This window comes from Dromaius novaehollandiae, chromosome 3 (assembly GCF_036370855.1).
Source record: "Dromaius novaehollandiae isolate bDroNov1 chromosome 3, bDroNov1.hap1, whole genome shotgun sequence".
In the NCBI taxonomy this organism is placed as follows: Eukaryota; Metazoa; Chordata; class Aves; order Casuariiformes; family Dromaiidae; genus Dromaius; species Dromaius novaehollandiae.
The window spans coordinates 88,714,005-88,737,457 of NC_088100.1; the positions used below are offsets into that span (position 1 = coordinate 88,714,005).

The window sequence follows — 23,453 nt, forward strand, 5'->3', positions numbered from 1 at the left end:
TGCAGTAAGTGTTATGCACTAAATGCTTATCCACTACCAGATCACTGTTTTGGGCTGCATCAGAAAGAGAAATCAAATTGTGTGGGTAGTTCAGGCTAGCTAAAGGTGAAGGCTACCTGAGCAAACCCTAAGCAGCCAAGAGTATAATCTTTAGAATATAGGCTTGCATGGCTGATGCAGATCCCATCCTGGTGATAGCTGCAATAGAAGGAACCTTGCTTGGATATGGAGAGTCCAGAATGAGTTGACAGGCTTAATTATTTAAATAAATAACATCTCTAGAAAACTGATCACACTGGATTTAGAATTTGACAAGGCAGGATCACTTTGGCACCTACAATGAAGTTTTCTGTACTGTGCAGGACAAAAGTCATCTTCATTAAACCTCTGTTTTCATCATCTTGCTCACATCTGTCAATGTTGATTATGGCCCTTAACTATGACTACTTTTTTTCTTTGTTTACTGCTGGATGCAAAATGTCAACAAAGGACTTGGAGTTGCCATGTGCTTCTCTATCAGATCATGTATTAAGAAATATAAAAGGACAATCAGACCTACTTAATCTTTCTATGCATGATTCATCTAGATATCAGAAAGAGGTAAAGTGCTTACCATTCACTTGGTTTGTAATGTTTTTCCAACCGACTTGTTAATCTGAGGTTTCAAAATCCAAATATAAATGCATTTTGCAAACTGATTTGTATTAAACAGCTCAGCCTGTCTAGAGTTACAAAGAATTGTTTTAAAGGTGCACCTGGAAACCAAGATAAAACAACCCTGTATAACTAGCAGCTTAGGGACAAAGTACTATTATATCAAAGTTTTGCTTTAAAAAAGCTCTGGTAATGACCATTGCATTCATACTCAATAAGTCCTTATTCTGTGTTTTGGAAAAGGTAATTATATTCAACACAAAAAACATACTTGCAGGACTCAGCAAAGTTAGGTTTTATAGTCCTTGTGGACAGCAGCTGCAGGCTATCAGTCTGGACCCTTGATAAATGGTTCTGACATTTCCTACAGACACCCCTCATGAAAAAAGGCTTTTTATTTATTCTCAAATGTTGAATTCTGCATTATTGATCAGGTGCCATTCATTAAAGGCTGCTACTTGCTAGAAAGTATTACACTGTCCCTAAGCTACGCATAACATAATGAATTATTCCATTGAAGAACAGCTACGTTAAAGGAATGTTAAGGTTGCATGGTTAAGCACTCAAACGTCAGGAAATGGCAGCTAAGGTTGAAGACGATGGGAATTTTGCCTGAATTAGGATTGCAGCATTGCTGCTAAGGGCACATACAAAGAATGCTAAGAAGCACTGGATATTCATTCTAGGGCAAGTGGTTAGCTACCTGTTCTGTTCACAGACCCTGGCATTATTTATTACGGTATTTAACAAGGCAGCAAGCAGTAGATGAAATCATTAATGGTAAGAGCCACTAGGCAGATGGGTACTTTGTTGGCTGTTTCTCATTGCTACAAGGGTTGCATTCATGAAGGAGGAGGGTCAGTAGCAACGTTAGTCTGTAAACCACAACTGAGAGTTAAAGAAGTTAGTGGCTCCCTCTGACGTTAGGCAAGTTCCATTTGTCAGAGTACTGTTTCTGTTTAGTTCTACCCCAGGGTCTCTGTTTAGTTTTATTTATGTCTTTTTGGTTTACCTGCCTTTCTGATTTGGTATCATTTTTCTTCTGTTATCTAACTAGTTATGTTCAATACAAAAAACATGTTTGGAGGACTCAGCAAAGCTGGGTTTTCTAGTTCTTTGCAGTTGCTTCTGCCACTAGGCTAGCCAGGTACCACATCAGCTGTGTCCACGCCACAAGGAAAGCTTTACAGTCCTGAAGTTTTGGTTCTGTGATCACACACACACAGGATCAGTACTGAGCATACCTTATTGTCCTCCTTGCTTCCTTACAAGGGAGCACAGGATTAAATGGCAATGAGCTGCACCATAGCCCACTCAGATGCTTGCCCAGGAACCAATACTGCAGAGTACACCACAGAGATCACTTGCACCAGCAGTGTAGAGCTAGCTAATACGTCTTAAGTAAGAGCTTCTTTGTACCGCCAGAAGCCATGCTTGCTGAGCCTCAGCTATTATGAACAAATTTGCCCAGGCATATGAGTCCCTTGGATTAACATGCCATACAGGGTAAGAATCAGGTTGTAGTGCCTTCTAGTGGCTACTGAAAATTTCAACTGAATGCTTATTATAGGTCAGAAAGCAATATGGACTAGTGAAGAGAGAAATAAAGGACAAAATAGAAAAGCTCTTTATGCTACTTGATTATTTAGAAATTTAATGAGTGTCTGTATCATAAATGTTTTGCACCATCTCAAAAAGGGCAAAGTAGAACAGAGAGGACAGAGAAGAGCAGCAGGGACAGAAAAGGACATGGAAGACATGAGGAACATCTCAGGCTTGGCTTAGAACAGGGACAGTTGAGGGGAGACATGATAGAGTGCTGTACAACTGGGAGTGACCTGCAGAAGTAAAGTAGGTATCATCACTTCTGATTGAAAATACTAGGCATCATCAAATAAAATAAGCAGGTAGCAGTCTTGAAACAAATTAAGTAAGAGGTTCTTTATGAAATATGCAAGTAAGGCATGGAAATCCTTGCCAGAAAATGAGGGTGCTAAAAGCTTGCATAGATTCAAAAAGCAACTGAAGTGACTGAGTGAGTGTTCAGGGAAGCAAAATTTATTAAGCACTATTGAATACAAAGATGATGACTGGCTTAGTAAGTTTGTGAGTTGCAAACTGGTGGCAGCTGGGAGAATATTCTTGGGTAATATCATTCCAGGCTTGCTCTGTTTGTTATGTTCTTCCCCTGACATCTCTCATTAGCCAATGTTCTTACTGTTCTTTTCCTCAAACTAAATGCCCCAGATGTGCGTGGGACTAAAGAAGAACTGGGGAAGATGGAGAAGAAATGATTATTTGGGAAAAAAATTTTAAAAAGAGGAGAGAGAATTAAAGGGTAAAAAATGTAGAACAAAAGGACATACTAAGAATAGTACTCTGATGGTTATCCATTGCTCCTTGGATGTGTCCAAGGGGCCGCTGAATGCTGCCTAGGGATGCTGTGCTCAGGAGTGTTGTAAGAGGGGGGACTAGAAATGGGTCTGATGGTCATCAGAATCCCTCCCTCAGACTTCTTCCTTCTTGTTCATCAATAGCTATTTTTGCTATGGTCAGAAGGAGACTGGTGAAAAAATCTCACAACTGAGTGGGGCTTCAGCTGGGGAGGGTAGAAATAGAAAAGCTGGAGGAGGAAGAGTAGCCAGAACCGCAGCAGAAGGTGCTGGGGGAGCTGGAAGAGGCAGCCTGATGCACGTTATGTTCGTGGAGGAGACCTTTCAGGGACACTCCCCCCCCCCCCCCCCCAAAGGAATGACAGCCCACAAATGGCACTGTGAACGTTCCCAAGCCCAATAATGTCCCTGGTGGACTGCAGATTTGGTTCACAGAACAAGCTGATCTGTCAGGCCATGTTGCCCTCTTTGATACTATGAGTTCTCCCCTTTGTGTCCAGGTGGGAAACAGGTTCAAGGAAGTGGACCAAGTGGCCCATGAGCCATGCAGGCATTGGCACGGCCCAGCTAGGAGGCTCCCCAGGTGGGGGTCAGCACAGCCACCACAGCAGTGCTGGGGAGAAAGGGCTGGCGAGGCTCAAAGAGCAGACTGGTCTCTGTTGGGGATGGGCTGCTACAGAGTTAAGTGAACCTTGAGATTTATCTGGTAAGGTCTTACCTTCTATTCCTTTGTCCCTGGCACAGTAAATAATCCCGTTTGTTCCAGAGGCATGCAGAATCAAGCCCACCATAAAAATGTGTTCCACAAATTTCAGTTAAAGCTCAACAAATGTATTTTTAATTATAGACAATATATAGCATTACAAATGGATCTCATTAATTCTAAGTGGCTGGCTGCTTGGGCTCTGTAGCTATTGTTCCTCCCTGTACCACTGCCAAAGATAGAAGCACACAGGTAGTATTAAATGTGATATAACATGTAAAAAAGGTATAATTTAATATCATATTTACGTCCTCAGAAACATTATAGCCTACAGTTATGGGACTACAGATAGTAGTCTGTTTAGGTAATACAAGCATTTCCTGGCATCTTGGCTGATTCATTTATACTTATGCTTTATTTCTGCAGTTGGAAAATGAGCATAATTGTAAATATATGTCACAGTCCCATCAGAAGCCCTTGTAAAGCAGTCTAGGATCCTCAGGTAGAAGGTGCTATAACAATATAAATCATATCATTGCTTGGATCCAGAACCTGGTTTAATCACTTCCTCTTTTACCCGTTTCATTTTTTGGGGAATTGTTAACTAAGGTCAAATTCTGATGTCGTATACTGTCAGGCAAATAAGGAATTATTCTTTGGAAGCTGATGAAATTACATAGGTAGGAAAGTAACATAAATGTGCTCAGGACATAGTGTGGGCATGGATAAGGCCAGGACCCCTTTGTTTGCTCGGGAAAAGGACATTACCTGCCTTTTTTAGACCAATACCTAAACCTAACTTCAGAAACTTCTCTTTCTTTCCTTTGAAAGCCTTGTATTAAATTTCTTGCTAAAGCTTCTAGCTCTAATCCCTGAAATCTCTGCTGATTGTTTCATGCCACCAATGGCACTGAAGGAGAGTTATACTCCCCTTCTAGAGACTGGATTTATTCTCTGTATACCCCAACACATGTTAGGTCTCTAACCTAAAATGGTAATTTTATCTCCTTCCATTTCTATGGACTTTTTAGTAATGCTGGCCCCTTGCTTTCATCACTAATAGATGGTCTAGAGCTTTGAGATTCTTTTTCTCCCCATGAATTCCCAAATCTTTTTCCTGCTCAGTACCATGAACTGTCCCTTTTATTTACTATCATTACCAGCTGCCACTCCAAGGCTCTGCACATCTTTTTCCAGAGTTACCTGCATTAAACTGCAATTTGCCACCTCTTCCAGCTTGGCTTAAGTAATGTAAATCCTTCTTATCTGATTGCATTGCTGCTCGTTATTTATGGTGCTGTGCCATACAATGCCGTGTGCAGACTGGGGAATCTTCTTTTGTATGCAGTCATGGAGATCATCTTTATAAATAATGAAAAAGTTTACAATTGTGATTATACATCTTCTGTGGAATACCTGTGTATCCTTTGTCTTTCTAACACTGAAAATACATCTCAAAGGCATGTGTAAAAGAAACTTTGTCTTTTATCCTCATTCTTTTCATTGAAATTCTTGTTTCATTAGACAAAAATCAGTCTTGTTCATCTGGGAGTTCATACTCTCTTGAGATTGTATAATGGGAAGCCCTAGACACCACCTTTTCTCTAATTAGAGATGGGGTAACCTGCCTGCTTAAACTTACCAGGCCACATCCTGTGCACATTTTTCCTAGCTTCACAAAAAGGGAAGCTGCACTCCTAGAAATTATATAGTGAATGTAATTATCAATGAGGGTGTTTGAGATGTTACTGTTGTTGATAAAATGTTTTCCATCAACACCAAGTCCCTGTGCCAGTAGAGTCAGTACAGTTCTGTTTTGCTGGAAGAGCAGGTTTCTAAGAGGAAACGTTGAATGCAGCAGAGCAAAGTTCCCTGAAGTCTTTCTGCACTGCAGCAGATAAAAGCGGGGTCTATGAGAAAGAGCGAAGCGACTCCCCACTGCCTGGTGCGCTCGCTCCCAGGGGGCTGATGGGAACCCACTGTAGCCTGCAGGAGCGATGGCAGCCTTGTAGTGGATCTCAAGAGCAGAGAAGTTTGCTTCGGGGGGCTGACCTTGCTGGCATTGTAGACGTGCGTGCTTCTGGGTTTTGCTGACCTGTCTGCAGACATGGAGATTCCCAGCCTGGCTGCCATGTGAACAGAGATAACAGTTGGCACATCAAATGCTTGAGAGGCCAGTACTGCACCACCTGAGTTTCTTGTATTTAACTTAAAGCAAGGGAAATATGGCCACACTGTGGCTGTGATTGTAAAGTAAATTAAACAGGAGCACAAAACATTCCTGGGTACTGGGATTCAATCATCCGTTCTCTTATATTGTTAACACAGTCCCTGGTATGGTGTTGGGCCACTGGACTGCTCTCCCAAACAATTTCCAGGCATGGTTCAAAAATTATCATGGCAAAAGACTGTCCTAGTAGACTGTTTGGATGTGGCCACAGAGTATCAGAGGGTGAGAGTTACATGGTGTGGATGCTGGCCATTTTGTGCCAGGGAACAGTGTTGGCCATGTTCAATTTATTAGTATACATGTAGCCTCTGTATCTAAAGATGCTTTTGAAAAGGCTGTATTCTGTGGAAAAAAAGGAGCATGAAATTTCCTGTACAATACCAGATGGAGGAAGAAGAGAAGCTGTGCTGGGAGAAGCTCTACCCTAACAGGTCTCTGAAGTGAAGCGAAATATCTGTTTGGTTTTGAAAGGTGCAACACATGGATTGCCCCAACCATGCATGTCTGCAGTGCAGACATCCCTTCAGGAGGTCAGAAGGAACCAAAAAGAAAATGAGGAACATAAAATCTGTTTGTGGCATGCTGGGAAACTTAGGGACCTAAGATTGTTTCCATGACAGGCGGATCCTTGTGTCTTTCTATCTTTTTAAGAGCAGAACAAAGTTGCAGTGCTCTTTATTAATCTTAACAAATGCTGAAGTAGCAATGTGACAGCTGAGTGACTTGGCCGATGGGATGTACATGCTGGAGTCAGACAGTATAAGTACTTAGCACTGTCTTTCGCCCATGACAAAACTCAAAGCTATTGCTGACACAAACAAGACAGAATTCACTGAGCCGTGCCCTGTGACCTGAGCATATTTCATACCACATTTTACTGAGCTTATTAAATTACATCATGTAATTAAACAGGGATACACTCTTGATAAGGGTAAGTTCTTAGAATAATATTGTTGGTGTTTGGTTACAGTATGCTCATACTAATTCCTATTATTGCTGGAAGTGCAAATTAGTTTTACTGCTGTGCAGGGTGGGGGTGATGAGCTAGTAAAGGAAATGTTTCCTTGTTTTACCAGTTACACAGAAAGAAAGAGGGACAGCTGTGAAAAAGAGGAGACCTGTGAGCCTTAACAGAATGATATTTTTTAAAAATTGTTTTCACTGCTTTTTCAAAACAGGTTTTTGCTGCTTGTAGGAACAGTAAAAGCCATTTCGACACAATGATGTGAGTGCTGAGACCTGATTCTTTTCTCGTTTGTGCTAATATGAAGCACTGAAACCTACAAGAATAGTGAAAAATGGAAAAAGGGGAGAATGAGGCCCAATTACACATGCTTTCCTCACCAATTTAGACACAGCAATGTTTGCCTATGATTTTCTGCTGAATGTGACCAGGAGACTTCCACTAAAACATATTCTATATTTGTCTCATTTTGGCGCAGTCTGTTTATCCTGACCCTCCAGAATTCATTTTAGCATTATCAGTTAAATCTCTCATGATCTGGAAGACAGATCCCTTAAAATGCTTAACAGAGGGTTTTCATGTTCTCTGGGCACTGTAGAAAAGCTTCTAGCTTTACATCCATCATGCGAAAGCGTGTATGTGCATACACATTGGGAGGCCGTAGAGTGTTTTGCACTGTAGTGTTTTGTGGCTGACTACAACAAAAATATGTGTCTGCCACCATTATTTACAACTGTAACAGTGAGAAATTACAAAACCCACTCTTCATTAACCTCCAATAAGGCTGTTCCTGCAGCCAGTGATTGCCATTACATTGATGGAGTGCTAATACAGCTCAATAGCCCTAGCCAGCCTGTCTCTCGTGTGAATGCAGCACAGTCCCTGCCTCCCACCACTACACAGCACACGTCTGACAGAAGGTGCCGAAATGATTGATGAGAAAAGCAGCTCATAAAGGCAAGCACAGTGCCCAAAGCAACAGCTGTCGAGCCCCATCCCTGCAATAATTAGATAAATGAGCCCCAAACGAAATCTTACAGGCGAGAGTGGAAGGAAGTGATAATATCGCCGCCGTCAATCTCTGATTGCTTGTGTTGCCTCAATCCAGCCTCTGCTCGTGGTTATTAGCATTTGATGCAGCTTACCTCTCCCATCTTCCATACTTCCTTCACTGCCAGGCCTCCAGATAGACCCCTGCAGGCATGGGAGTCATGGGAGCGTCGGTGGCTGGGGCCGGACTGTGGTTTCTTTTTTATTCCAGTGGCATCAGTTGTGCTTCCCAAGCCTGCTGAACCTTTGTCCTTCTCTGCGGAGCAAGAGTCTAACAAAAGGGCTATGGCAGGTCACAAATTGAGCTTACCAGGGGAAAGTCCTGCAATTAGCCAATTTTTTCTTCAAGAAATACTGAATGTATTTATAGGAATGCAGAAGGTAAAGGAGAAAGCAAGGAAACATTGTTCAGACATCTGAAATTGCACTAGAGACAATTAAAAGATCTGTGTATATTTGTACCATACAGAAGCACAGCAGTGATATTACAGCAATTTCTCTGTATGTTCCCTTGATACTGCTAAATGGTACCTATGAATGAACAGTGAGTTTTTAGTGCCAGTAATTACCATACAGAGAGAATATTGTGAGAGAATATATATCTATAAACACACAAATTTTTCACAAAAAAATTAAAAGAAACCTTGTTGGTAAAGCCTAAACAGTGTACTTCTGATTCCACTTTCATTTGCACTGTTGCATATCAGGAGTAATACTCTGGAAGTCAGTGACTGTAAACTCATTTAAGAACAGAATAAATCCTCGGAGGTGGGAACCAAAGTCCAGAGAAGTAAATGAAAGGGGTGCTGTTAGACTGAACAGTCCTCAAATCAAATCCTATGAACTCAAAGGAGAAAACATATTAAAAAAATGTTTCCAGCATGAGCAGAATTGAGAGGTGAAGTTATGTCCTAGAAGAGGCACAATAATGATTTTGAATAAGTGACTTTTTCCTTTATTCACTCTCTCCACTCTTAAGATAGGGTAATTCTTGCTGAATTCAGCCAGATTTGCATGTGTTAAATTTGATCAAAATAACGCCCAGTTTGTTTGTTTTACCAGCAGCACATGTCTCAAGAGTGTGCTTTCATGTTTTCCTGTAGAAACAGTCAGAGGTGTGTCTAAGGCTGTGTCTAAAGCTGATTATTGGGATTCAAATAAGAATTTCTGGCAGACTGAGTGGTCCCGTAATCACACCGATATCTCTTAAAGCCTTCAATTAAAAGAGATTAGTGGAGAATTGTAGCACTGAACTAAAGGAGTAATGACACATGGGAATTGGAGCATAAGACCTGTTTTCTCCTCTATAAGGAGAAGTTCAATTTATAGTTTATTTAAATATAAATTGCAAGCATAAAGCATTAGAGTTCTTCAACTTCACTATTCAGTTAGTTTCAAATTAACTGTACTGTGTTTCTGATTTCCCTGGAGCAGCACTCCGATCTTCAACTTGTCTGTTCCTGAAATTGAACTGAAGTCTTCTAAGTTCATTAAATGCCTGTGCTATCCCCATAGCTGGGTGAATTACTGCCCTTCCCTCTTCACGCTGCCTCCCCTGTGGAGTGGCTTTCAGGGGCCAGCACTGATTCTGAACCTCCCCTTGCCAGCCCCATTCATAAATTGCGTGAAAAGCTGTGAAATGGGAGAATAAGAGGCCACGTTCTCCCATCATTTCTACTGCTATAGCTTAATTGATTTACTCTTTTCATAACCACTATTGGGAAATGCTTTGCATGAAATCCTTGGTTTTAGGTTACAGGCATAATAATATTTAATTATGAATTGCCTATCTGATGGCAACAGATTTAAAGCCTTTAAAGCCCATTAACATTATGACTAAATGTATCAGTACATTCACATGCAGTGAAGTAAGCTGTGACTCAAACAGTTTTAGAGATGGGGTGTGTGAAACAGAGACGGATTGTATCAGTTTAGTTACAAAGGTACTGCAAATGAAGCACATCCATGAGGAAGGGTCATAGCTCCTAAATCTCCATCTGATTCCTTCCCCTCAAGCCTGCCTGTCTTCTCAGAATATACCTCTAGCTCAGATGTCTGTTTCAGGCTTCTTATTATGCTTACTGCAAAAAGAATAAAGTTTTTAAAGTATGTGGAATTCTCTGCTACCTTTAGGCAGCTTACAATATAGACACCTGCATCTCAGCCAAGCATCCAGACTCCTGCAGTAGTATTGAGAGAGGAAGAAGCACTTGTAGGAAGGCAATTCGTCTTATCCAGCAGGCAGGTATATAAACCAGGTTGTGTGAATTACGTGCTAAAGGACCTAGTGGCCTCTCCATTGCCTACAAAGAGAGTCAGACAACGGGCTCTGATGGAGACATCTACTGCCAACTGGTCTGAACTGAGGTGAGAGGAATCACCTATGATGCAGCTGGGCCAAAGTGCACAGACATCTTCATACCAGCTGCAAACAAGCTAGCCTCAGCCAGAAGTGGTCCACCTGTCAGAGTAGCCACATATAATCAATATAACATTCCTCTGCCATAGCAAATAGGAAGCATTAAATCTCAAAACATAAATCCCCAATGCACAGGAAATACAAATGTTTGTGGCAATGGATTTTTTTGGTGAAAAATGCCTGTATTTGCTAGAGTTGAGGAGCCAAATGGTCAGAAAGTTTATGCTGTTAGACATCCCCTGGGACTCTGAGTTAACTCTTTGTTATAGTGGTTCATTCAGTTTATTTGATGCTAGCAAGTCTTTAGGATTTCAGTTAAATTGGTCTTTTACTCCAGGGAAAGAGAAACCTGATGCCAGGGCTTCTATCACTGTAGCTGTTGGAAGTTAGAAGGATTTGCTGTGTTACTTCAGCAATAAGAAGTGACAGGTATTATTCTGATGTTGTGTGTACAAGTTTAAATCAGGAACAAAGACAGTGATGTTGTACTGGTACAAAACTGCTGTGGTTGAAGATAAAATTAAATGTCCGTATAATTTGAGGCCAGAAAGGACTGTTTGACTGCCTGTATGTGGTGGGTTGTTAAATTTCACCCACGTTCCCTTATACAGAGCCCAAAGACACTTAGTCCTGGGGTATTCAGTTAACTCTCCTTTGCTCACACAATTATCAGGGGTCTGCAGGGCATAGATTCACAGCAGCCAAAACCACACAAAAACATCTAGGAAAAATACATTTCTAAAGTAGAGCAAGTATTTTATTTAAAGTATTTGAAGTGTTGCATTTGTTTTGTTTTTTAGCAGATCAGTCTAATGTTCTGGATGTTGGCATCTGTTTAAAAATGTGGGACACGGTAGAAAAAGCAAAATGGTTCCAAAGTTGAAAACAGGAAAGCAGTTCAAGACTTATTTTGCTTTTTGTTTTCTTGCTTCTCTAGGACTCAGTGTTGTGCTCCCTTCTTTCCCTGCTAACCTGGCTAGTGCCTCCCTTCTGCACTGCCAGGAGACCTAGAGTTGCAACAACCGGCAAACCAGGCCAAGCTCGCACGGAGCTACCGGGGGGTGTTGCTGCCTTTGTCTGCAGCAGAAGTGGCCTCTCCTTAAGGCTGGGCTTAGAAGAATGCTTTTGGTAAAATGTTGGAAGTGGCTTTTTCAGTTAGGGATCAGGGATTAGGTTTCATAAACAGCTGAGTTGAACAGTTGAGAACCTCCCCCTCCCAGCAGTGTTTTTCTGCTTGCCCTCAACTAATGGCATAAAACAGACATAACTGAAATCATGTGCACAGATTCTTGACCATTTCACCAGGGTTAAAATATTTGGAGTCAAATTACCACTTTGACTCGCAAGCATATAGAGAAGAGATCACAAAAATATTGAATAATCTAATTTAATTTCTGGTCTCATTCCATCTACTTCAAAGGGGTTGTCAAAAATGAATTTGCCCAGGTTTGACCTCTCAAAGGTGCTGATTCATTTTCATGTTGGATGAACTTAGGCCAGCATGAAAGGAGACCTGCTTACAAAGAGCACCAGTCTCGATGAGGCTGACAGGAACTGCAGCCTTGTCTGAATTTTAGGGCTACAACCTCCTACCAGCATGGATCTGCCAATCCAACAGCAGCTGTGCTCTCACCCTGTGGTGAGGTGACTCTTCCTGGTCACCTGCATGCCAAACTTGTGTGGGTTTGATACAAGTGACATACGATTAAGGAGAATTTTACTGTAAGATCTGTCTGGTTGCTGTCATGAAAGTCTGTCTGCTTTAGGACAAGGTAAGTACAGCTGTGGCTAGAAGACAGGAGTTGAGAGAGGAGTGACGTTTGCCCTGTAAACTTCAGGAACTCCTGTGTCCGCAGATAGTAAATTTATGGAAAGAACCAAAGCCAGACTGATTATCTTCAATTTTACTTCTATCTAAATTGCTTACTAACTGGGCTAAGGAGGCAGTATAACCTCATTAAATCCCCGAAGATGTATCTTAGTCTTAGAAATAACACCTTATTATGTAGACATTTAATGAGTTGTGAGCTAACATGTTTTAACAAATCTTTTATCGCTTATTACATTCCACTCCCTTGACGAGCATTTCAAAAGCTGACCATTAAAACGGGGCTCTTTTCACAACTCTTTGATGATGACACTCAGAACTGAGTGCTCATCTCTTTGCATTTGGATTAGAATCGGAAAGGTGTAAATTATAGATCTGGCTTTTATGTGCTTGCTTTATTGATCAGGCTGCTTCGTAGAAACCACAGCAGTTCTGGTAGCTTAGCAGTCTAGATTACCTTTCAGCTTGCTTAATTGGGCCACTGGGGTGCAGTTAATTTTCAGTTTATATTGAGAGTAAGACAAGGTGATGTAATACCTCATTGTTGTACTTGAGTAACATGGGCACTAAAACACCAGCGACGTACCTCATAATTATAAATACACAAGTTGCTTGTTGAAGTAGACTGGCTCTATTCACTGTGCATTTTGGGCTAAAATCTGTTTATAATCATTCCTGTGTCTTCACTGACCTCCACTGAGCCGCTAGCTATAGTAAAGCAAGTTAAGATTTGGCTCGGTGTAATTGGAAAGTTCATTCAACATGCCAGACTCTAATACATCCAACATGCTAATCATATGCAGTCATATTTGTGTGTGTTTGCTGACAGGTCAAAGTCATGGTGCGCATTTCTTCCACACTTGCCAGAGACACGTCGGAGTCCAGCGCTTTCTTAAAGGTTGATCCCCGTAAGAAGCAAATCACACTGTATGACCCATTGACCTGTGGAGGTCAGAATGCCTTCCAGAAAAGAGGCAACCAGGTTCCACCCAAGATGTTTGCTTTTGATGCAGTTTTCCCCCAGGATGCATCACAGGTAGGCAAAATGTGATCAGGATAGTTATCTGAACAGTGGGGTACACCAGAGCCAAATTCATTCCTTTTGCAATAGCAGTACTCTCAGTGGAGTTAGACTAGGGTTGAATTTGGTTTACCAATATCATCAGTAATGAAACCAGTTTATTAAATCATATCTGAATAACATAATTTTCTGTTTTCTTTAATATTTACTGTAAATAATGCTCTTAAATGTGTATGGGCAATAAATTGTGCTAATGATATAAATGGTGTCTAGTAGGTGAATACTAGATATCAATAGGTCACTGTATCTTTTAAATTTGTTATTTGTTGTTTATGACGATCTGATCACAACTGCAGTTCTGTAATGCAATCTTCCATTCATTAAGAAGTCAAAGATTATTTATAAAGGGTTTTCTTGTATAGTTCATGATGGGAGGATGGTGATTTTATCCACATGTGCCTATTCACATGTATGTATTCTGATCTCTTATTTTTATGAAACTCCTTCAGTGGTTTGATGGACTGTGTTACCCAAATATGATGAAGAAGACGATACAAGAGTAAAGTAACATTGCAAAATATAATTACAAAACAGTACTATAAGGCTGCTTCCATATTCATAAGCTAAACAGAGCTGGGACACAGGGCTAGTCAAAGCACTGGTATGTAATCAAATCATTAGCTCAATCCTGACCCAGTTTTGGACCAGGGACCATCAACCACAGGCTGTTTTGCTGGGCTGCCCTGTTTTGGGGAGGTAAGAGAGTTCAGATTATAAACAAGAGCCATGCCATACCAATTGGCCTTTGAACAGTCCTTTTGCTGACCCATTTTGTTTACTATTGTAGCGATAGCTTAAAAGTACCCATGAACTCGGAGAGGTTTTGTGATTTATTATCAAATGCAAACTGCTTCACATAAAAGCCTAAACTGATAGGCTGTTACTGCAGAACCGCTCTATACAGTTCAGTGTACCTGAATCTTAAATCTAAGAATGTTCAGGGTAAATTTGTATGACATACCTCTTAAAATACTGCTACAGTCTTCAGGTTGGAGCCTGTTACTGCTAAAAGCTAGGAAGATACATAACAATGTAAAGAAAGATTAAGAAATGTCACTAAGGTAATACCTAAGGGGCTGCTTTTTCTCCTTACATTCCTTACTCACCTGCTAGTGGAAATGAATTCAGTCCATAATTCAGGAAATAATAGAGCTTGTTAAAAATTCTCAGTATTTGATTCTTTTTAACCAAAAAAGGGTTTTTTTGTGAAGTTTCCTTAATAGGCAGTTCCAATAAATTAACCACATCCTCTTACAGTATGTGTATTTCATCTAACCCCACAAGAGATTTTGATGCTTCAGCAAATGAAGCTTACTTGACACAGAACAGAAGTCCTGCTTTGTGTATTTGTACAAGTAATGTCATTACTATGAACAATATAGGTCACATGAATGAGACAAGCAGGATTAGGCTTTTTGATACTTCATCCATTCTGTCTGAAACACTATGACATTATGACCATTCATACTGAAAATACTCTGCTGATTTTCCTTATTATTGTTAACAGTAATTTTTTTAAAATTTCCTGTGACAGGCTGAAGTATGTGCTGGGACTGTGGCTGAGGTGATCCAGTCAGTAGTCAATGGGGCAGATGGCTGCGTGTTCTGCTTTGGCCATGCCAAACTTGGTTGGTATTTTTAAATTTCTCTATTTGAGGAGCAAGATTGCTAATGCATTAGATTAAGGAGGACAAAGCTTCATGAGTCTGTGCATAGTAATTGCATTTGAAAGTAGTATGCTGTGTGCATGACCTTGTACCACACCTTCACCTCTCATTTGGACATCTGTTCACTTTCTTTTGCATACTGCTTAAATCTTGGAGAGCAGTTCTTTGCAACAGAGACTGTTTTTGAGTTGTTGCTTTGGTCAGTCCCCTGCTTACTAAAGCAATTTTTAGTATTTTCTTCAACTGTTAATGATTGATCTACATGGTACTGGTCTACAGTGTTACAAATATGCCTCATATTGGAGACTGTTTGCCAAAATACCTCTTTATCAAGCTGTGTAAAGGCTGTGAGTATCCACTCAAGTATATGATGTTTGTGATGCCGCTATTCAAGTGTTGTGACCGGGCACTTAAGTCATATGATGTATGTTCTGTTTCCTGTTTAGACAATTCACTCATTACTAACCCTTTAGTATTCTTGTCTCCAACAAGTACTATTCTAATCATTAACTGAATGGTACCAATGGATCAAAATTTACTCTTTGCAAACACTCGCATCAACAGCATTTCAGGTGCTCATAGAAAGACAGTAAAAAGGAGAGTCATCATCATCATCACATTATTCTTTTGAAATAACTGCATTTCTAGAGTAATCTTATATTCTCTTCATCCTTATCTAGAAGTATTTTGAAACTACTGGCTCTTTAATGAAGAGGGCTACACTGCAAGCATGTGTGAAGTGATCCCTGTTCTTTTCTTTCTCAAAGAAACACAGATGTACACACACAACATTAAAGGATACTTCTATTTTTCACATGATAAAGGAGGACAGACTGTATGAGGCCATGGTTATCCTAAATTACAGGAAACAAAAGCTAGAGAGTACTGAGTGCTGCATTGCTGCTAGCTCTGGTGCAACAAATGGAGCAGGGCCACCTCTTTGGCTAACCACAAGGCTCTTCTGGACCACCCTCTAGTAACACATGTATGAGCACTTAGATGTTTAACCCCTTGCAACCTGTCTAACAGTAAATGGCCAGGCAAAGCCACCAGATAACAGTGTCTCACAAGTGCTACACATGAGAGGCTACACAAGTGCTACACAGATTGAGGTTTGCTGCAGCACGTTAGCTGAATCTCTGCAGTTGCTTCATTAACCCCACCAACACCATTTCTCCATTTGTAGACACCCCAGACATTGCCACAGACACCTGCATAAAAATATTTTCTTTGCTGACCTTTTTCCACTTAGATTCAATATATGAACTGAAACAAGGTAAAAAAGGCTAGAAGTACTTGCCAAAAATTATGTATACTTTTATCACTTGGTTTGTAAATGTGGGAGATTTGGAAAACTTGTCTAAGTACATTATATGTAGTGATACCTAACCCAACATAAAATAGTGCTCTGTGTCTGTTCTTAATCAGCAAACTTTTGCAGCAGAGACAAGCCAGAACTTTGACTGTGGAGTCAAATAATAGCAAACTATGGGAAGGTTTGGACATAGATAAAATATTTCATGTTGCAACTCATGTCTGCACCAAATAATTACCTGAACCTTTTTTTTTTTCTGGGTAAAGTTACATCTCTATGATCTTGGGGCCAGATTTATGTCAGCCCCAAACCCAGTGTAATATAGTGCTTTCAAGTAAAATGGTATCCAAAGTATACCTCACCCACAGTATTTAAAGCAGGGATTTTTAGATGCTTGGACATTCCTGCTGTGTTCAACTCATCCTGCTCTTCCTCCTACACAAGAGGTTGCAGCATAGGGACCTGCAGTACTCTGCCTGGGGAACTGAGGATGTCAGAGGACGTTCCACATTGTGCAGTGACAGCATGAGGAAATGCAGGTTTCAAATGCAGCTCAAGATGTCATCTGTGTGTTTTAATGTCCGTGTATTACTTGTTTGTCTACCTGCCTGTCTTCTTTTTCTGACTGTTGTTCTTATTGTAGCAAAGGAGTCATTCTTCTGAGGCTGTGTAGGATAATCTCACTTAGCAGAAGGCTACAAAGGTCCTGGGAGTGATGTTGTTATGTTTTCTCCCCTCCCCATTCCTGACAGGGAAGTCATACACCATGATTGGAAAGGATGATTCCATGCAGAGCCTCGGCATAATCCCTTGTGCCATCTCCTGGCTCTTCAAGTTGATTAATGAGCGCAAAGAGAAGACAGGAGCCCGCTTCTCAGTCCGAATTTCTGCAGTGGAAGTGTGGGGGAAAGAAGAAAATCTTAGAGACCTGTTGTCAGAAGTGGCTACAGGCAGCCTACAAGATGGTCAGTCCCCAGGTGTCTACCTTTGTGAGGACCCCATTTGCGGCATGCAGGTGAATCTGAGCTTTACATTTTGCATGTTGAAACAAGCAGTGTGATTTTTTTTTTTTGGAGCTACTGAGATGGTTCAAATTCAAGAACTACCCAGAGCATAAAGTTTATAGACTTGAAAGTGTTTACTTTAAAACATACAAGAACTTTATGACCTGCAGCTGCAGGGCCATCTGCTCTCCTGGCCTAAATATTTGTACCTCTGGTATAACTGATGTTGAGCAGGGGCCTGTATTTGCAATAAAACGTGAAAACATGCAGTGCAAACAAAAATTCACCTCCTTCCAAAAAAAAAAAAAAGTGTGATCTCTCTTTTGTAAAACAACAAGCTAAAATATTTACAGTACTGCACAAATAGCTGGAGGCCATTTATATGGCTGTTTATCTCTTTATAAACTACATTATTTATATCGCTTGCATTAGTAATGTTGTAGGAAGCATTAATCGCTACTTATTAATTGCTGCCAAGAAATGAATTCTTGAGCTGGGCAAGCCAAGAATAACTCCAACTCTCCTCAGGTTTGGAGTTTTAGCAAGAATGACTAACTGGCTCATGTATTTCCTGGGTAACCACTAGAAAGTCTCAGCAGCCCTAAATTTTTTTTTTCTTGGTGGTGAGGGGGAAGAAAGGCCTGTTCTTTCCTTTTGCAGTCTGTGATGGAGTGAGTCTGGTTTTTGTATGAGTAGATGAAGAGAGGGCCAACTGGCGTGATGGAGCTTGGATACATTCCTTCAACCTTGAAGGCAATGGCTGCTTTCATCCAGAAATTGTAGAGCTCTACCTGTCCAAGAATGAGGAAAAGGAGGGAGGAGGGAACAGACCTATTTCCAGCTACGAGGATCTAGAAACCATGTTTCACATCCCCCAAAATCACGAATCATGATTTTAAAAAGCAAGTAATAAACTTTATGTTTTATCTCTTTGTATTGTAAGCCTTTTGGACATACTTCGATGGTAGTCTCAATCTTTTCTGTTCTACCCAGGGACTATAAAATTGCTTTTAGGTTTTAAATAGCAATTAGGACTCTCAGTCTCGCTTGACTTGTGGTGTTAGTGCTCTACAAAATACTTACGGTATCATTAGAGATCCCACCTCCTGGTATCCAGTCATGAATGCAGTCCAGTGAGCATAAGAGGCTCAGGTCTTCACAGTTTCTACTGGGAAGATATGTGGGCCAGTTATGATCTGGATTAGTATATGTATCAATGTTACATAACTGTAACAACTATCTTCTCTTTAGAGCTTAATTCTTCACTGAAATATTTAAGCACAATAGCAATAATAATAAATAGTCCATTGTTGTTGTCTGTTGTCACATACATGCAGACAGAACAACCGTATATAAATGAACCATTTTAGATCAGTGCAGAAAAAAATAGCTTCCGTGAGAGATCTCTGTCTCTCTGCAATGTAACAGACTGAAAGAAAGTGAGAGCAAAAAGGCCTTTTTATTTGTGTGCCTTTAGGAGTGTAAAGGTACAAGATATAGTGACAGTCTGGAGCCGTGTGTCCTACAAGTGAATTCTCAAAAGTTCTGTGAAAGGCAGGATATTACATTATAGCCATACAGATATGCAAAATCAGCAATGTGTGCAGCAAATGAATAATCACCATATGCCATTCGGTCTGTCATTGGGCCTTTCCAAGTATGCACATTTTCTTGTTGCTTACATTAGTGAAATCACTCTAAAGACTGTCCTGCTTTCTGCTTATTTTTTTAACTCCTTATTGGCCCCTTCTCTTTTTAGAGAAAACTTAGCCTTTAGCTGTATTATGTGATTCATTGCAGAACCTCGGCAATATTCCTCCTCAGGCTGATTAATGAACACAAAGAGAAGACAGGAGCACTGCCGTCTTTAGGGAGAACTTAATTTTTAGCTGTATTACATAGCACAGAAACAAACGCTCAGAATGGGAATTCCTCACTGAATTTGAGCCAGACAAAACAAGTCTATCCTATGGGCCCAGCTCTGCAAACTGCCAAAGCTAATGCCATCAGATTATGCCATCACATGTCCCTTCCACAGACAGACTAATCTTAGGTGACATGAAGCACACATGCATACCTGACATTGTCATGGGTTAATAATATCTGCCCTCATATGCTCTCTATCACTTTGGAGAGATAAGAGCAGGCTGGTGGCTGTGATTGAGGTCCAGCAAATGTGAGTGTATGTAGGTTACCTGTCCTGTTCCACTTAATGGATTGCACTATCTCTTGAGCAGGTGCATGAGCTTATGGGATGAAGGGGCAAGGGAATGCCTTCTCTTCTGTGCTCTGGGGACTGAACACAAGCTTCTGTCCTGTTATTTCCCAGGTTAATCTGCAGACCACTCCCTCCTCACACTTTCTGAAGGGTAACGTACTCCTGCCCCTCCCTGCCTGCACCAGCTGTGGGTTTGGGATTTATGTATCTTCCGCGATTGTTTATTTCTCTCTTAACCGTAAGGACACAGTGATTACCACAGCAGGCAGTGCAGCAAAACCAACAAACAAACAGAAACAGTGGCAAAAATAATGAGGTCCAGAGAATGGCTTAAAATTCCAGCGAAGGAGCGAACTTATGCGTCTCCGCCCAGCGCCCACGACAGTTTCCAGTTGTTAGAACTATGCATGACAACTGCCACTAGAGATACCCCGAGCAGGAACCCTCAAAAGCCTGGATTCATTCGTAGGGCTTCTGAAGGACGTGGTACCGTCACTCTCAGTGTCAGCAGGGATGAGTAGCAAGTCTGATATGATAGGGCATTTCCTCCTTTTCAGGCCTGCCAGAAACCAGTATCTATGGTGCACTTTGACAGCAGTGTGTTTTCTGATAGCGTTGAATTCTGCCAAGGTTTCTAGATGATTTTTTCTTTGTATTAACCTTCAGCTTCAGAATCAGAGTGAGCTCCGGGCCCCGACCGCAGAGAAGGCTGCCTTCTTCCTCGACGCGGCTATTGCCTCTCGTCGCAGCAGCCAGCGAGACTGTGATGAGGAGGATCACCGCAACTCTCACATGCTCTTCACCCTGCACATCTACCAGTACCGCATGGAGAAGAGTGGCAAAGGCGGAAGTAAGCTGTTCCCTTCTTCCCTCCTGTTTCCTCAACTGCCTCAAAATTGGCTTTAAATGGGCTTTTAAACAATGTTCTCCAGTGGTGAAAATTAGCAGAGTTCTCCATTTAGAATGGGATAGGCCCGTTTACACCACCAGGCTATTTACCTGTGTAGAAAGATCCAGCAAAGGCCACAAATGACTGAAGGTTATTAGTATCTGTTGTCAGTTTAGTTGCTTTTGTGCTTGGTTCTCAGCCTGATGTGGGCCTCTACATACAAACAAAAAACTACCCTTCAGACTGGCTTTTAATATTACTTTTATTGATAGCTTCAGTGCTGAGGTTACAGATTAAAATATTGTGGAGATGGGAATCCCCTGCCACCCTTATGTTAGCTATTCTAGTTCAGCACCTAAGTAGGGCAGAGTGTGCAGAAGCTGAGGCCAATGCACAAGCTGGAGCTTTTCTTGGAGATGCACGATTATTTAGTTGCTGGCCCAACTACAGGTACGCCAAACTATCCAGGGGTTCTTCAGAAAGGCCCTGTGCTCTGGGTCTGCTCGCTCGCTCTTTGCCATACATGCCTTCACTGACTTGTGTAAGTCTATATGTCAGTTTTCCTTGTGTAAGTGAAGAGAATGACAGTCCACTATCTGCCATGTCTACTCATATGTTCCTATAATTTTCAAAGGTTTCATTTGATTTACACTGATCATATTAGATTTCTAATTTTTTGTTATATTTATATTCTGTTTCAAGTCTCCCAAGCCAGATTTTCCCATTGAAAAAAATATTTTTGAGTAATCATTTTTTTCACAGGAAAAATGCTTGCTTAAAGAGCACCAGAGACCTCTGCTTCTTTGAATTTGTGGGCTTAAGCAGTTTTTCAAAAATAGTATATATTTCAGCTCCTGGCTCTGCATAGGTTATTTGTAATGAGGACGAGACTGCAAGCTATGATGTGCAGTGGGTGGACACCACTGCAGTATTAATGTCTAATGCTTGAATGCAGAAAATTTATGTTGACTGTATTTATAATATAAGAGAGAAAACCAGAAAGTTGCTCTAAATGGAAATGCAGTTTGCATGTGTTTAAGTAATAACCCCTGTGGAATTGGCAGACAGAAAACTCAATTAACTAAAGGTTTATTAATTAACCACCCTGCGGTGGAAAGGAAGACTGTGAATGCTCAAACTGACTGGTTGTTAGGAATACAGATGGCCGTTTTTGAAGGGATTATTATTACAGTTATTTAATACTCCAGGCTTTTCACATGCATGCAAGTACATGTGCACACAGTCCTTTCTTACTATTTTCAAAAGCAATTAGTAAAAGGGAAAAAACTGTTTTCCTATGGCTATAATGACTCATTCTAAAAAAAAAAAATGACATGATCCTATAGGCTTATAACGTGAGATACTTTGTCTGCTGCCTGCAGTTACATTTTCATCTCTTGGCCATGCCACCTCCTGTCTTCAAGTTTCTATATCTGAGTAGCCTCCTAAGCCAGGCAGGGTCAGATCTCCCTGATAATTGAATGAGGGGGAATTCCAGCTGCTCAGAAAGGGCGCCTAGTGATTATCAGTGTCTCTCGCTGTAATGAAGGACTTTTCAGAAAACAACGTGAAGATAGTAAAGATTCCAGTAAAAGGATTAAAAAAAGAAAAGAGAAACCCAGCTTCTAGAGGGTCAGGGATTAAAGGGCTGGTTAACGTATGGTTTTGGTCAAAACAATGACTGTGAGAACAACACGTCGGTACTGTACTTAATCTCCTGGTAAGATTCCTTACCAGGAATGTCATGGAGCAGGCTTAGCACCATTGAAATAAATGGATTTGGGGCAGAACTGGCACATTCATTTTTCACCTGTCAGCTCTTTGAATTCTCTGTGGCCACAGACAAAAACAAGTGTTGGGATGTTCCTCTTTTCTTGCTCTCTCTGTAGTTGCTGGGCACATTAGCCGAGAACTTGCCTAATAAATAACTTAATTTTCAGATTGAGCAAGTGGATGTGTCATCCTAAAAACATGCCTTATTTTGACTTGTAAATTAAATAGGAATGAAAGATTTGCTCCTTTCTCTTGTTCTGCGTTTGCTCAGCCTACATAATAGGAATATGTGTGCAAACAATGTGACTAAAATTTGAAAGACTGATTTCTTTTGTTTTCTTTTGTTTCTCCAATGTCCGGTAATCTTAGCAACAGACATATTTATTATACATAATTGAGTAAAGCCACTGGCAGTCATCGTCAGCAACTAAGCACATTTCCCTGTTTTTCTAAGGAAAATAATTGGGGAATACTCACAAAAGGTAACTCCTCGCAGTCTTAGCTTCCCTCTCTAGTCAGTGGGAGGCAAAGGCCCTGTGACAGCAGGTCAGAGGGTGCAACTGCCCCGGGCTCTTCCCTGGGGAAGCCTGACTTTCTGCCCCAGCAGAGCACTGTCGTATGTACAGATACTTCCCAGTGAACACCATCAATAGCGGGGTGCTTAAACTTCCGTAGGCCTGTTTAATGGGTTGGAGTGTAATCTAGGGACTATTACAGCATTTCAGATGTTTGGCTACCAAGATGAACTTCTAATCAGTTTCTTTTTTCTCTGTTTCTTTTTTCTTTCTTCTCTTTTCTCTCTTTTTCTTTCTCGTTTCTCTTTATTCATGTCTTTTTCTCTTTTTATTTTTTTATATTCTTTTATCATTAAAATCTATTTGTATTTCCATTTTTGTTAATTTTAATTATCTCCCATCTGCAACTGAAACAGATTTGTAGTTTCTTTGGATTTCATCACTGGTTTTAATGCATTGTACAGAAAGGCTTTACATTTGTAAGGAAAGTTGTGGGTCGTGCAAGACATTGGGTAGTAGCAGTATGCACTGAGCCCTGTGCTTTGCAGTGCTTGCAAAATGGAATCCCTCCTTATTTTTTCAATGTAGGTTTATCATCTTTTAAGTTACAGCTAACAGTTACATGCATCTTCAGTAGCTGTATGATTTCTATATTTATCTATTATTCATATTAGACTTTCTATCTACAAAGAGGTCTATGAAATTGATATGATCATATATCACCCTCTTGTCAATATGTAGAAGCTTTAC

The 23,453-nt window shown here is 40.7% G+C and overlaps 1 protein-coding gene across 1 annotated transcript in view; it reads left to right on the plus strand.

The window, feature by feature from the left end:
* KIF26B (kinesin family member 26B) overlaps nt 1-23,453 on the plus strand; it is a 311,723-nt gene that overhangs the window by 225,409 nt on the left and 62,861 nt on the right. Inside the window, exons 6-9 of the mRNA XM_026102604.2 lie at nt 13,071-13,277; nt 14,857-14,950; nt 17,057-17,319; nt 20,193-20,376. Of these exons, the coding sequence (XP_025958389.2) occupies nt 13,071-13,277; nt 14,857-14,950; nt 17,057-17,319; nt 20,193-20,376 (748 nt within the window). The remainder of the gene's footprint in view (nt 1-13,070; nt 13,278-14,856; nt 14,951-17,056; nt 17,320-20,192; nt 20,377-23,453) is intronic.